At 34.7% G+C, this 12,303-nt stretch overlaps 1 protein-coding gene across 4 annotated transcripts in view; it reads right to left on the bottom strand.

Annotated features, from left to right (window-relative positions):
• Positions 1-12,303, bottom strand: part of raw (NDT-like domain-containing protein raw) — a 61,421-nt gene that overhangs the window by 24,222 nt on the left and 24,896 nt on the right. For all 4 annotated transcript variants that reach the window (XM_073080019.1, XM_073080015.1, XM_073080017.1 and 1 more), the window contains exons 3-4: positions 8,370-8,482; positions 3,395-3,512 (exon numbers count right to left, since the gene is read on the bottom strand). In XM_073080019.1, coding sequence (XP_072936120.1) covers positions 3,395-3,512; positions 8,370-8,482 — 231 coding nt within the window. The remainder of the gene's footprint in view (positions 1-3,394; positions 3,513-8,369; positions 8,483-12,303) is intronic.

Below are 12,303 nucleotides of genomic sequence, written 5' to 3'. Positions count from 1 at the left end.
TGTCCTACTTTATTTTGCATAATTGAAGTGATCGCTGAACTGGCGGCTTTCATCGCCACTTGTTCCTTCTTGAGATAAACCATAAAGTATATCAAAATCTCTACACGAACTTTTAACAATTAAAAAATAAACGTTTGAAAACGTCCACAATAACGTGACAGACCTTGAGAGTTGCGTAAAGAGAAATAAACGGCGACCTTCACTAAATTCATCCACTTATTTTAGGCAAGTGTGTCCATCTCAAGCAAAGTTTAATTAATCTGTTGTAATTTTCTTAAAACGCGCTCCATTTACTTCAGTTGATGTCAAGGTTCTCGACAGTGGTAACAATTGGCAACGAATTTTCTTTCTAGCTTAAGTTATTTCTGGTCAAGGGCATCTAGTTTTCAAATTTATCGAGGATTACGTTTATCTATGTAAACATAATAACTCCTTTGAACGCTGGCGTGTCGTACACGTGCGCTTAATCTGACTTGTCAAATAATATCCAGCGCACCCTAGTCCCTAGTGTTACAAATATATTCAAATTATTTAATTACACTATTAATATGATTATTTTGTGTTATTTTTATAAATATAAGTGCCGATTTATATAGTCACTGGCTGTATGCGTTACAGGATTGTATGCATTAGCATAAAAAAAAGAAAAAGAACGCTCTTGGCGGGACAGTTGTATTTTACGCGGGAATAATAAAAGTTGTAGACTGGTGGAAGAATCAGTTTTATTTCATCACGAGAGTTAGATGTTTCATCATGAAAATAGCCACCATCTTAGTCCCCAGATGTGGAAACGTCTGTTATCGGTTTCAGGTACAACCCCTTTTTCTATGTAGTGACGGTATCACACGTCCATCGGGGTTGTATCCAGTTATTCACTATAAGGTGGACACATGCTATACTGCATTGCATGCATTTCCTATTTAAAGAAAACCATTTTACAGGCCAGGACACGACCCAATTCGGTCAAATAGGAAATTCGGATCCTAAAAGAGGTTCGCACGGCGTGCATGTAGTGATTCAGTGCTTGCATTGTGACATTCAAGGGTCAACGTTCGCGTCAGCACCGGCAGCGGAGTGCGGTTCAAGACCGGGTAAACGACGACGTGGACGTCATCGACGAAATTAAAACGATTCACGATTCACGGTGCACTCGTGAGACACCGAGGGCACTAATTACTCATGTAGGTAATATATCTCTAGTTGTTCTGTCAGTTTAGGTGTGTGTGTCTGTTTGTTTGTTGAGACGGTGTTGTTGAATCTAGCGATTAACGTAATATTCTAGTGTACGGTAGAGACATGTTGTTCTATGAGTAACAACTCTTTAGCTTTTACATTATTCATTCGGAAATAGTAGAACGGCCGAGTAGTACTTTTAATGAAATTACACGAAACATTTCATTTTCGTCACATGCTTCCTCAGTATAATTCCTATTCTATTTAAAGCACAAATGTCTAAAATGATCACAGAACATCAAGTGGATTGTATCTCAGTTTGTTACTTCTATTACAATAAAAAAATCTTTAGTCAGTCATAAGACAACAAAATAAAACAAGAGACGAACCTTGGTTTATATACTAGTATGTGATTGAACAGTAGTACATGTGTACTCAGTTTCCTAATGACATAAGCTTTATAAATTATGTATATTACATCACTGAATGTATTTGTTCGAATCAAAGCAATATGTTACATGTTTAATTGATTTAGCTCTACCAATTACTGCATACATTAATTAAATTAATTTAGAACAATGTTTTCAATAATACATTTAATTGTGACCATTTCTGCAATACCTGCTTCTTGTGAAGCCAATAAAAAATAAAATAGAATCGTTAAAGTGAAAGGTCTTTCGCTTACAGTTTTTAACAGTACCCACTACTTTCAGTATTAGCTCTACGGCATCGCGTAGCAAAGAGAAAGTTACGAAGTCATGAAGATTAATGATTCCTTCAACACAATTTATCGTATTAGTAATATTATTAATTATAACAAAAAACATCCTGAGTTTTTTGTTATAATTAATATTATAACAAAACTAGTCCTATGTTATTAAAGAAAACCTCGATATGTATGTATGTATCCCAATACATATCGAAGTCGTAACTGATGGAGTGGAGTGTTGTTCATTACAGTTTAGTATTTGCAGAAGAAATCGCTCGAAAGTTAACCTTGATTCAAGGCTTACTTCAACAAATTATTGCGGTTATATCAAAAACCCGGACCAAATTTAAAGGACTTTTTACAAAAAAAAATAACGGTAATCAATCCTCTATACTAGTAAACAAGACATGTAATATGTAACATTTCAATTCTCAGTCCCCATTGCGCTATGAACGCTTCATCCATCAATAAACTCATTAATCAGACGTAACTACAACTCAATTCGCTAGTTCCTTGTGGCAAAGGGTATCAATGCGTTACGTATGTTATGTGCCACATTTTTAACATTTTATTACTTCCTAGGTCAGATAATTACGAAGGTTTTAATTGGTAACATTAACATTGAAACACCTAATATGATTATTATAGTGGCAAGACTCAAATAAACTATCTTTTTAAGCGACTTGTTAACTTTTTATGGCAACAATGTCGAAAGTTGAATAAACCCAAAGTAAACAAAAACTTTAAAACTCAGTACGAAACAAATGTCCAAATACTTCCTTTTTATTTTAAATTCTATTCGATATATTTTTAACCAATCCGCTACCACTGAACAATAAGTTTGAGGAAATCCAATAAAGCACGTGTACCAAGAACATTCTTCAAAGTTTACACATTTCCGTCGACTAATTACAGATATTAATCACCATAATTTGGGGCAGTTTGCTTACTTTGTCATCTGTTTAAAATATCATCAAGGAAGACGGACACAATGCGTCAACACACAAAGCAGTTAATAGTTAGTTCGATTTCAAATAGGTCATCTGTTTTGAAATGAAATGAGGGTACTAAACCACTTCTTACGGAAACCTAGTTCCATGAGAATAGAAATATCCCAAAACTGTGTACAGAAGTATCATTTGTTTCTGAGATTGCATTGAGTTTATATTTATTTTTACTGCACTTATTTTTAGTTTAATCAAAAAGAAATAAGACCGAATTTTAATAGTGGGTGTAACATCAATCGTAAAGACGACGCCCACATATGTAGCGCCACGTGTAGGCTACACGCAGAAAAAATAGACAACAATTTATTTAGACTTTTATTACAGAAACTTTCAATGCTTTTCTAACTCGGAGCAAAAGATATCATTGAATGCTGTGTGTAGTATGGATCTGATAGGTTTTGTTTAAATAATGTTGTTATTCAACCTGACATTTTGCTATGAGTGCCAAAGGTCAAATGGCGCCTATGAACTATGACGTTTATATAGTTACTAGAAATACACTTACTGTCTTGCTTGTCTCGAACACCGTCGCAACTCGGCGGCGAAGACACAGAACTCTCCGAATGTCAGGATCAGGGATTTGCGCCGCGCACATTGTCGAGCGCAAACCAGCATTTCGAATACTGAAACAATAGTTTAAATAAGAATATATCTAGGATATCTTATAAAGAGATACGTTTGGATATTTTTAATTATGCAAGTAAACTTTATCTAATGTAGGTTACATTTTACCATAATGTATTTGTTTTTCTTGAAATATTGTTAATTTCCTCAGGTTAAAAAGAATCAGCTGCTCTTGAAGCACACCAACGATTAATCTCTAAGTTAATGTTTATATCATTATATAACTAACAACTAAATACAGTGAAGGATTAACACCTCCAAAGACAGCGTGATAAAACGTACTCTTACTCATCGACATGTAGTTAACTCTGTGTAGAGCGTATAGAGAGCGTAGAGCTATAAACTTGTGAACGCGGGAACTAAATACCGGAGATGGATGTTTACGAGCGGACCACGAGGATAACAAAGCCAATTAAGAAATGCGTGAGCCACGAGTCATGCATATTAATCAATAAGTTTAATAGTAAATATAACAGAGCAATAACATGTAGTTGCGGCTCGGAGCGGTGATGAAATAAGGTTTATGTAATTTGATTATTATCTTTCTCGGTACGCAGTGGGAATATCCGCATTTCCAACCTATTGTGGGATTATACGATACAGTTAAAATAATAAATATTAATTCTACTATGAATACTAAAACATTGATAAACATACTTCTCTAAACAGTTGTAAATCACTAATTCGCTCTCAACCACAACGATCATCACCGATCGCCAAGGTGTCACATTGGATTAAAGTACAGCGATGATGTTTTATGTTGCAAAATGGTCATAAATTTCATACACATAATGGTCGGTTATACTCTGGATACGATTTTAAATTCTCACTGTAGCTGAAATCTAAATAAAATGTTTAGATATTTATTCTGGTTTTGAACATTGTTGTGCTTGAACATGTACCTAAATTTTATTTAACTAGCCACTCATAAAACACGAAATTATCAGGGACGTTATGAAAGATCCATTAATCACTGATCTTCGTTGCATTTGACAGAATCATTTTTAAACAACGCAATAGTTTCAAACATAGGAAAACTACCTTTAAAACATGTTACAAGTTCAAATCGTCAATAAATCAAACACACGCACGTTACGGCTATTCCGAAGTGGAACACGGTGACAATTTCAGGTCGGTCAGTATTGGTTATCAGAATGAGCAATAGATGAGATCACTGGGCCAATGTAAACACCTGTCGCAATCGCCAGGTAAGATATCTAACGGCGAATGAAACGCGTAAATGAAATAAAATAAACACGTTACTCAAACAATATCAGGGTCCTGATATACAATGACTGTCCAATGTACCTATTCATTATGTAAATATTATGTTTAAATACTACGTAAGGGAAAGTTTAAGTTTTGAGAGACAGGTGAATACTTGTGTTGACTACATTAACCAAGTTTAAACACTTTCTTTCATACGGAATATATTTATGTATATCATGGTTCTTCCTTATTATTGAAACCAGCCAACAGACATTTTTAATCACTTTCAGATATGACATAATCCTAACTGAGTGACAAATATCAACACAGTATTTTTACTTTCCTTCTATTCATTAGTACCCCTAATAGAGGTGGTACCATACGAGAGGAACCACACAGAATAACTACCATCTTCATGCTAAAGTTGTAACACTGAATTGAATATACTATAAAAAATCAATCAATGTGATGTGCCTGTAACACCAGCTAGAGTATATTACACTCTTACTACACCAGAACATAGGATTCTTTGAACTGCTTGTTTAAGTCTAGGGCCAAAATTACAGCCTTGAAAGGTGACTTCAGCAGTGGAACGCTTTTCGAAAGGTCTCAAAGAGCATTTTGGTTAGACAAAGACTATTGTTAAGTAAGGGCAAAGTTAATCTTGCTCAATGGGTAATTAATCAATATGGTACAAGACACTAAATCTCCGTATAAATGTTTACCTACCATAAAAGAACCGTAATAAGTGTTAATGGTTATTTAAACCGAGTGATTGGCGAGATTTATGACTCACAAATTAACAATGGAGGCATAGCCCCATGCGAGGCATGCCCGTAAATTGTTTTATATGACATCAAATTGTCGTACAATGGCCTAACGCTTTGAGATGACGTCCGCCGCAGCGTGCAACTATTATTTATGGTAGAGTTCACATTTAAGAAAATCAAAGTAATCATTGTGAGCAAGAAATATTGTATTCATGTGTCACCTTTCGTAGTTAGACTCTAGAAACGCCTCCGCCTCCATTTCTCTCCAAGTACATGATCTGCTTTCAAGGGAGAGGCATGTACACCACGAGGGATTCAGACTTAATACTTAGAGTAGCAATGCGTCTATGCGTCTATCGGCATTATATAAGACTCCAATCCTGTCTGCGGTTGATTACAGACGTCCATGGGCGGCAATGGCTATCACCCTTCATTGGACCGCATGGTCGTCTACTATTTCAATAAAAAAAAACATTACTTGGCGCTCTTGATATTGTGAGAAGTCCCGTAATGTGCAACAAAAGATCAAAATCAAACGGACACTTCAATATATTTAGGCGAAGTGATTGATTGTATCGCCATGACTGTCTTAAACAAACGATTATCATGCAAATTGGTTTAAATATTAGATAGTCAAAAAAAGAATAGCAAAACCGCTGCGGTTTCCATATACGGAAATGCTGGTGATTCAATAAGACCTTTTTTCAAAGACTATGCTTATTTAAAAGTTTTAATAGATATCGCTTAATCAATTTACAATATGTACGTATAAAACATTTTTAGATTTTTTTAACGCGGTGGATTGTGACAATGATCAGAATATGCTTTAAAAGTTTATCATTAATTGTATAACTTTCAACTCTATATTAGGTACAAAATATTACAATTCAATAACACCTTAGAAGTTACATTGAGCAAGTTCATCATAGTTTTCCTCTAGTTATTACAATTATTTTTCCAGAGTACATTACTTCTTTAATAACTTAAAGAGTACCTTCTTAAACTTTTGAAAATTAACTATACCTACATACATTTTACAAGTAATACGTAACTGCAATAAATCATTATCTTATAACTGGAAATCATTATTCGTGTGTGGATTAGGAATGCGATGTAATTTTTAATGGTGTATGCTTAGTTGATTCATCGTATGATATGACGTCACGTTATCTCTCATCTAATCGATGACCAATTGACCGTTCTCTGGAATTTATTAGGGTAAGAACTTACGAGAAACCGATAGTACATGAGTAAATGGCCCTTTACGCTTGAAAGATTTATGTTCATTAGACTTTCAAACGGAGTTTATTGGAGTAATTTCCATGGAATAATGTGATATACTCCGGTTCGTACGGTAATGAGGCCAGCCACTCACACCTCCGACTGCGTCACTCATGTACCGACTCATTAGGGTTTGACATACATCTTATTCATCGATACATCGTTTGTGTGCAACAATGGTCTTATATGACTAATTCGAGTCCTTATATAAGTAATATTAGCAGACGTATACGTTTATGTTTTTTCTTTGAATTGTCTTAGACCATTACTGTCCCATAGCTGGGCACGCCTACTCGAATAGAAAGCGTTTAGTTTAGCGTTTGTACTTCGTATTCCTTTTCCTTTACCGTTAAACAAGCAATGCCTAATGTATATTTCTAATACACTCATTAACACCTTTTGATTTTGTATTTTCGCTTGACCGGGGATTTGAAATCTGGCCTCTAGGACAGAAACCGAAATTCATATGACATATCACTGGTTTCCACTGTATGATAAATATTAATATACCAATTAGATAGAATATCAATAAAAATTGGACCTTTCAATCCAATAACTGAAGATGGTAAAGCTAATATAATATCGTCAAAAATAATTAAAAAAATGTCATTCATAACAAAAGTAACTAAAGATTGAAGTAACCTCAAAGCCATATGATTAAAGTTCCTTTAATCCTCTTGTTCATTAAAAAATAGTTGTATTTTGATAAAATCTCAAATGAACTTACAATACAACACAAATTAGAACATGAGGCCACCAATTTAAGTTAAAATAATCACGCAAGGCCTCATCATAACAAACTTAGACATTACATTATTGTTTACATATGAGTACAATTCTTCCGATCATGCGTTACATAATAAATCCGTTGAGCAATATAAATTATATAATTCACATTTATGATGTGGTTTCACGTCACGATCTATTACATCATCTCTTTTCCTATTCTTCTATTATCTTAGCTTAACCGACCATTTTATTCATGTCAACGATATGAATATACCTACTAGCATATTTAAAAACTTACTTGAATATGAAACCGCTTTTGTTCTTACCATGGTAAAATTATTTTTGGTTCGAATGTGACGACGCCATGGTGACAGCTTTTTCTAACTTTCAACAGCGATGTTAAAGTGATGTGTTCTGTTTTGAAGAATGTGATAATGTATTGAGTACCTAATTAAGCATTTGTACTTAGTCAATTAGTGATCGACTTAAGGCCCCATGGCCAGTAAAAGTTACCGGAGGCGAAAGATTAATAAATAATCTAATATTATATAATAAATCTAAAATTCTAAGAGCTATTTCAGATTTTCACTTTCACAGTATTTTTAAAATTTTCAATTATGGTAGTTTCATAAAGACGCCTGAAACGTGCCTTATTTCCAAAAAAAATATGACTTACGGGCCGTCCATGGGTCTCATGTAAGACAAAAAAATTGCACTATGTTCAATATCCATGTTCCAGTTGATATTTAAAAACTTATTGTCGCGACTTTGTTGAGTAGCAAATAACTGACACGAACAGATAAACGTCTGATTTATAATAATAAAGATATACTTGTATACATTCATAAGATACAGTTAATCACTCACCCTGGGTTTTAGTGGGATAGAGTTCGATATCGTTGAAGAGACTCTGCACTCGGTGGGCGGGCGCCGGCTGGTCGGGCGGGCCGACGCGGCACACCCAGGCGTTCGCCACCTCCCTGCAACCAGACACCAACTCATTACATGTTCACTGCACTGCAATTATTCACTAACACTTGTAATACCAAAGTTCACCTTATGTAATTGCTGTCACTATAAATTTAATGTAACCGCCGCCGTACAATGTTGTTCCATAGAACGAAAAGGTCAACTTATAGATATTAATTAATAACCTTTGCTTTAACTAACACCAATATTCTAATAGGAATATTATTTAAAATTTTATTGTCGAGATGCGATCATCCCACGTAAGTCGTTAGTGCAAAGGGCAACGCGAAGATCTCGACATTAATAGCACTGACGACATTAAACCACTTTAATTCGCTTTAATCGGAGGTAGGTACTTCACAAGTAGCGGTCGGTCATTCTTTATCTAAGCACGCGGCAGTGCACTGCACAGTAGTTATAGTCAGACTTATTGCGTGACGCAATTCGCTCCTCAACCTTATCGCAAAAACAATGTGCACACACAAATGTTTCCGGGCTTCGGAAGACAAAACAAACGATGATCACGAATCAGGTTTCGTAAACGAGAACCGTTCAGCTGACGTGGACTGTTCCCACGTGAAATTCTATGTTGATGAATGCGCTCGGGGGCTTCGCAAAGAGCGCCGCTGGAGCAAGTACATGCATGAATACCTAACTGTAATCATTATTTCAAGTACGCGCCATGAATCACTGTAAATGACTATGGAATATTGGCTTTACAAATTACTTGTACAAAAAATGTAATTTAGTAACTGTAATCGCTTATATGTAGTTTTAAATGTCAATGCGTATAAGAATGTTAAAAGTATTAAACATAATCACCGACTTAGGTATCAACTGTAGAGTTTATTATACATTTATTGAAATAAGTTTTCATAAAAACTTATTTAAAAAGCTCTCTAATTTATTATACAGCTACACTACAATGACTGCTAATAGACAGTAAGTAGAATAACATACATTTCTTTGAATAGCTCGTTTAATTATATGTAGTCATTCGCGACGTGGTCTCTCTGGTTGTCTGTTAGTCATCAATCATTAGGAAATCGCATTCACCTGCTTTAGCTTTACTCACCATGGTCATGGGCGATGACCTAACTGTCAATGACATGAGGTGACTTGCTGGTTTAATTGACATCTTAGATAAATAAAAAAGTAATTAGTAAAAAGGAAAATGTCAATTAAAAGTAGTCATTCATTTCAAAGTATCTAGCTACCTTATTCGTCACTCTGACTGCTTGAGATCCAGGAAGGAAGTATGTTAGTAAGAAGGTAATAGTTTCCATAAAAACATATCGAATTTTATCATGCGCATATTAAAATAAAAGAAACTATATAGCGTTATTAGAACTAGTAAAATCTTTTGTTTGTACCAAGAGGAAAACATTGTTATCTAAAACTAAACAATCTTAAAAGAAGTAGGGAAAAACAGAAAATTAGTCCAATTAATAAACAGGAAAACTTGGTTAACAAGTTCGCATACCATAAAATGTAACAGACCTTTTATAATTATCGCAACAACAGTACCTACTAATCGCTCATAAATTTTCTTAAAGTAATAGGTAGAGACAGGGTTACTTAACTGTTTATCCGGCCCCTATAAATCATTGCTGCATTATTGTATGTTAAACGTATAAATAGTTTGATAAAGAGAATTCTTGGGAAATCGATAGCTAAATCTAAAAGGTCGTAAAGCTAGTATTTTTCGACCAGTGAAGTGCCACTGCCGCACGCGAGATTCAGTCCTGCATTTCGGTGGAAAGGTGTAACTGCCGGTGGACTTACATATGACGCGACCACCTCAGTCCTCTGGAATGGTAACGCATCTGTGACCTTCGGGTTATATATAAAGTTTGTCACAATAGTTCTTGGACGGCAGTGACCACTTACTATCAGATGGACTGCAAGCTCTTTTGCATGTCATCTCTACATCAAACCAGATCATAGAAAATTAATACAAATAACTACTTTATACTAGAGAAACAAATATAATTTTATGCTTTATCGCGAATGAAACAAAACTGTTTATCGTGTAGCATGACAACTAATTTTTTAAGCGATTTCAAGTCATATCTCATTAATAGATTCACTTTACTAGTGGTTGGGTAACGCATGCTTATAAATAATTAAAATAAATAATTATTTTTCATTTATTTACATTATTAGGTAACTTCAAACAATCACGTCATTTTGTTGCAACACATAGCCCATTAACCTTAACTCAATATAAACACCTCAAGCAACATAGAAAATACAGTGAGTTAAAGTAAAGACATTTTACATTATGGCCATTTATAAAATAAATATAAATAAATATTATTCAATGTAAATAGCGTACATACCGACAAAAACGTGCAATTAAGGATTCATTATTCCGTCCACATTTACATGTGTGCGTTCGCAAACTTTGATTAGTAAAGTTTAAGACACACTGGGAACACATAACTACGACAAACACGACACTAATTCTAATATTCATCACTGTACTCCGTTGTTTATTGAGTTAAAACGAAAGCTATGTCAATTCATTGAAGTGTTACTTCAATAACGAGATGAAGCAATATATATGCTGTAAGAGATAGATGATGTCCGATGTTGACCCGTACGATAACCGATCGGGGCACCAATGGGCAAACGGCGCTATTTCCAGTTCACTAGAAACAATAACATAAACATTTTGTTTTGAACGTGTTACTTTATTGGAACTGACATTCCAGATGATGGTTACGATATAGGAACAAGGCTACACAAGGTCGTCACTAAGCGGGATCGGTATCGAGTTTAGAGACGAAAGGCGAGAACACACGAAATAAGACAGTTAACTATTATGTCCCAACCTACATTCATTAGAAATTAAAATCGTATAAAACACACGCGCGTTGCAAGCACGTTTATTGAATACAATAAAGATGTAGAAATACCAGTAGGAATTCATCAATACATAAAACACGTGATTGCCGGAAACTCGTCTAGTGATAAGGGCTAAGGGATAAGGGCGTCAAAGACCGGAGTAGTGTCAAACATTCCTTGTCAATATCCTGAATGGACTATCACAGCATCTGAGTGATGCCGTGGAAACAGCAAAATCAAAGTATGCTTTCTTCTCTAACCGGTTTCCCAAAGGAAAAATATTATTTATTCGGCAATACCTTGACCAATTGTTATGAATCAAACATGTTCATGTTATGAAATTGACTGGGGATTAACTGGAGAGATCCCAAAGGTGTTCTTGAAACCTTCAGATACTCGGTATGAACAGTTAGGTTTCGTGAATAAGAACCACAGCAACTTGGCCTCCCCAAGGCGTTAAACAATAAATTATAAATTAATCATTCGTGTCATTATTATTTCAACTTGAACGCAGATTTAACTGTACTAAAATAATGCATGCGCATTTTTTTGCAACCAATCATTCATATAATTATAACGGAACTAACGACGAGAAAAATAACACCATAACATTCTAGGTATAATTAAAGCGATAGATATTAGAAATATAAACGAAACTTTTGTAGACCATTGCTGGATTATTTTCAAAACGAACCGATAACCCATAAATGTTATGTTAATTATTAATATCAACGATATGTATGAAAATTGTATTACATTATTTTAATAATTTCCTAATTACAATATCAACTTTTTAACTAATGTATTTCCGCGAGGGGACTTCTACTTCGCAATGAAAGAAAAATGATCATCAAATCTAGAATTAAGTGGTGTAGTGATACAAACCCATTCCCTATTCCTGATGGAAATCTTAAGGTGTTTATAGCGAAATCATTAACTTTTTGATTGAAACGTTATCGGTCTTAGGTGCTGTACATTTCAT

Source organism: Epargyreus clarus, unplaced genomic scaffold (assembly GCF_041222505.1).
Source record: "Epargyreus clarus isolate Ecla_fem2 unplaced genomic scaffold, WU_Ecla_fem_2.2 ptg000014l, whole genome shotgun sequence".
Taxonomy (NCBI): Eukaryota; Metazoa; Arthropoda; class Insecta; order Lepidoptera; family Hesperiidae; genus Epargyreus; species Epargyreus clarus.
Note: the sequence above shows the minus strand (reverse complement) of the source record. Positions and strands in the feature narration are given on the sequence as shown.